At 32.2% G+C, this 4,378-nt stretch overlaps 1 protein-coding gene across 1 annotated transcript in view; it reads right to left on the bottom strand.

Moving 5' to 3' along the window:
- The window catches only part of Fbxo8 (F-box protein 8), a 61,623-nt gene that overhangs the window by 35,266 nt on the left and 21,979 nt on the right, over positions 1 to 4,378 (bottom strand). The window contains exon 2 of the mRNA XM_015486205.2: positions 91 to 427. Coding sequence (XP_015341691.1) covers positions 91 to 419 — 329 coding nt within the window. The 5' untranslated portion in view covers positions 420 to 427. The remainder of the gene's footprint in view (positions 1 to 90; positions 428 to 4,378) is intronic.

The following is a 4,378-nucleotide window of genomic DNA, read 5'->3' as shown; positions in this document are numbered from 1 at the left end:
TTTTTTTTTTTTTTTTTTTTTTTTTACAAGAACATTAAGCCTGATTACGTTTAGAGAGATCTGAATCAAATATTGGTGGGTTTAACTTACCCTTGCCAGAGAAGTTCATCATTAGCAAGGTCCTGCCAAACACATGAAGCCAAGCAGAGGTCAGTTGCATTCAGATAGGACAAGATGGTAAAACTTAGCTCAGGAGGCAACATTTCCAAGTTAATGAATCCTTCTTGTTCTTTAGATTTCCTTGCCTTTAAAAGATGATATATATCAATGCCTCCTTGGACTTGTTTACGATGATTGGTGTTAGAAATGTTGCTTGCAGCCATTCTCCTGTTCTGCTCTCTGGTGAGGTAGCCTTGCTCACTATAGCCTTCCTGTTGTAGCTGCTGGTTTCTGGCCACTCTCCACAGCCCTTGACCCATCTGCAAGACTGAGAAAAAGCCAGAATGTAATAATGGTAACATTAAAAAAGTAAAACCTCTTTCCCAGTAGTACAACAAATTTAACATGAAGCATTCACTTATCAGAATTAAAGTTCCTCATTAAAGACTAGTAAAACCAGTAGTATATTACAAAGAATAGTTGAACATTTAAAGTACAAAAGTTGGATGGAGAAAGTTTCAGAAATATTTCGTGTGATCATCACCTTTTTCCCAGCTTGCTAACTCTTTTAAGTCCACAGGTGACAAAATCATTTTTCATATGGTAAGATTTAAAAGTTACTGATGTTCTAAAGACTCTTACAAATTATAATTATGTGGACTTATGGACCAGTATTAAATACAGCTCTGATCAGAGCACAGGACTTTAGTTAAAAGGCCTCCAGACCCTGCTTTTTATCACAATTCGGGCTAAGCTAAACTAGCCCCTTTTAACCAAACTCCCAGATGCATAACAGCTGTGAAACAGGCTTTTCGTTTAATTCTTGCCAGTCTACACTTATGTTGTAGACTGTAATAAAATGTAACATAGGCCCTGAAGTCTAATTTGGAAACCTTATAAATTAGACACCTATAACTCCATGATAAATTGCTTAGTAACAGTGGACTATTTTATTTAGTTGTTGCTTTAAAATAAAAATCATAATTTAGACTATTTTTCCAATACTTCTCCACATGGCTCCATGGATTCCCCTGAGGTACCTGGGGAAAAGCAAAATAAGAAGGTGTGCTCTAGTCTCCCTCACCTCCATTTGACTTGCCACCAGAGCAGCTCTAAATTTTTCAGTTACAGATATTGGACTGTAATATACAGATACTTAGAAAACAAGTGGCCTAGATTTCTTATTTGATCTTGTCTTTAAAATAAGCAGTTTTTCCTGAGTAATAACTTTATTAAAAAAAAACCTAAATAAGGAATAGCTTTTAATACAGGTAATTCCTTTCATGATCACTCTTTCAAACAAAATATTCTTGCTTTATTAACCCAAGTTGACTACTAATACCTGTTTGTGTTTCAAAAATTTGGAAAAAAAATACTGATTTTTACATAAAATCATTAACATTGTCAAATCCATTCATAGCATTACTTGAACTTATAGTTTTGTTAAGAAAAAAGAAAAAAACTCTCAGAAAGATGAAACAAGAACAAACAACAAACAAATGAACAAACAAGCAAACAAAAACTACAACACTGCTGGCTAGAAACTCTGAAAATTCTTAGGAATAACTTGAAAATTGAGTAGACCTTAAAAGAATGTCAAAGATATTATTTTCTTAATATTTAAAAAGGAATAATCCACATGTATATTTACTAAATTACGGGCTATTATCTGGACAATGACTATCACATTAGGTTACTTGTTGATCCAAACAAGAAAAATTATTAATTTTAACTACTCCTTCTTACATTGAACTGCTTGAAATTCTAGCAGCTTAAGCTACAAAATGGTGGCATATATGTGTGCATGTTGAAGTAGGAGGTTGAGAAAAAAAGAATATATTAGTGATTTTAAAACACAGAAGGCACAAAAACTAACCTTTCGTTACCTACCATGCATACCACTATAATGGTATCAGTTCTTAAATTATGAGTTCAGCTTTAAAAATTTAATGCTTAAAAACCACATACTATTAAGAAAATGGAAGGACAAACCACAGACTGGGAGAAAAATCTTTGCAAAAACATATATATAATAAAGGGCAATAATCCAAAATATACAAAGAATGCTTTAAACCCCCCAATAAGAAATAAACCACTTAAAAATGGGGAAAAGATCTCAGTAGGAGTCTAGTAAATTTTTTGTTCTTTTTCCTGTTTAGGAAAAAACATCTCAATAGACACCTCACCAAAGAAGACTACAAATGACAAGAAGACACTCAACATCCTATGTCATTAGGAGATTGCAAATTAAAACAATGAGATAATATTACATAACTGTTAGAATGGTATATTCAAAACACTGGCAATAGCAAATTCTAGCAAGGATTTATAGGAATGTAAAAAGATACAGTTACTTTGGAAGACAATTGGCAGTTTCTTACAAAATCAAACATAGTTTTATCATATGATCCAGCATTCATTCATACTTTTTGGTACTTACCCAAATTAGTTGAAAACTACAAAAAATCTGCACATGTATGTTCATAGTAGCTTTATTTATCATTACCAAAACTTGGAAGCAAGAAAGATGTGCTTAAGTAGGTGAGTGTATAAACTATGGTACATACATATAATGGAATACTACTCAGCACTAAAAAGAAATGAGCTATCAATCCATGAAAAGTCATGAAGAAAACTTAAATGCATATTAGTAAATAAAAGAATCCCATATGAAGCTATGACCTCAATTTTACAACATTCTGGAAAAGGCAAAACTATGGAGTTGATTTAAAAAAATTAATAGCAAAAAAATATAGAATGCCAACAAAAATTCATAGAGAGTTTTCAATTTTCTTAATATTTAAATAGGCCATATTACATTATAAAATAAGCACACTTAATTTTGACACAAATGTAACATTTTAAGACTCACAATCATAAAAAAGGTATTTTATTTTCATGTTTTTTTTGGTTTAACAGCAGGAAAATACCTAGGTATCACATGTGTTGCTAGTTTCATCTAGTGTATCTGTTATTCTAAATAACTAAATTCATTTTTCTATTTTGCACCACTAAAGGTAAGTAAGCAAACATGGTAACTATGGTGTCTGAAATCTTAATATTTAAGATATTTAATAATAACTTTCATGTACTTCCTCTATAGCATCTTTTTAGTGGCATGTAGTTTAAGCAGCTGTTGTTAGGGCTGTTGCTAGGAACAAAAAACCAGGGTGATTTCCCTAGGCTCTGGACTTTAATGAGGATCATTTAAATTAAGCACTGGATAATGTGATTCAGAAAGCATCCAGCAGGTAGAAAGAGGTAAAGGGCCAGTTGCTATTTCTTAAAAAAAAAAAAAATGATGGGGAGGGTGGAGAGTTGAGGCTCAAAGAGAACTGCAAGGTTACTTATGGGATACTTGACTCTAAATTGTAGCTTTTACACATGTAATGTGGAAAAATAATAATACCTAAAGCTCAAAAGGCTGTTGTACTGGAGATGATGTCTACAAGATTCATTTTATGCCTAACAATCAACACACGTTAGGTATTACTTTCTTTTGTCAGAATCATTTTGGCTTATGACGAACACTTTCATAAAATGTATTAAAATACTTTAGCTATTCTGAGGTTTTGCCTGCTGAATAAAGTTATTTATGTTTATACTTGCCTAGGTTTGTAGGGATTATACACACAAATTCTTAATCTCTTTTAATTATTCTTATATTTTGGCCAAGTATTTTTGGGTTTTGTTTGGTTTGGTAAATGCAATTTGTTTTTCAATGACCAATACTCACCCACGGGGGGAAAAAGCCCTTTAAAAAAAGGTTGTGAATTCCACAAAAAGATTCAAAAGTCAATATGCCTGACAATGATGCCAATAGCAATATCTTGAAACAGGTTCTTGTGCTATCATTAGTCATCTGTCAACTTCTGGCTTTAAAATTGAGATTCAAAATATGATATGGAACATGAAGAGATCTAAATTATGCAGTTAATGCTGGGTTGTTGCATTATTGAACTAAACAAAACTTGATTTCAAGGTATGGCATTTTTAGAATTGCCAAGTTTTAATAAAATCTTGGTATAAGAATTTTTACTGAAGCATACATAATATTATAAAAGATATAGTGCTGTCACTCATAGCAATTATTTGGTTAAAAAAAGTCACTGAATAGTTGAATCACTGAATATACAAAGAATTCCAAATTGAAAAAAAAAATGAACACAGAAGTTTTTGTATTTGAAATCATTTTTTAGAGAGAGAGAGGAGAGGAGAGGAGAGGAGAGGGGAGAGAGAGAGAGAGAGAGAGAGAGAGAGAGAGAGAGAGAGAGAGAGA

The sequence above is a fragment of the Marmota marmota genome, unplaced genomic scaffold, assembly GCF_001458135.2.
Source record: "Marmota marmota marmota unplaced genomic scaffold, marMar, whole genome shotgun sequence".
Classification (NCBI taxonomy): Eukaryota; Metazoa; Chordata; class Mammalia; order Rodentia; family Sciuridae; genus Marmota; species Marmota marmota.
This window is presented reverse-complemented; position numbering and strand designations above follow the sequence as displayed.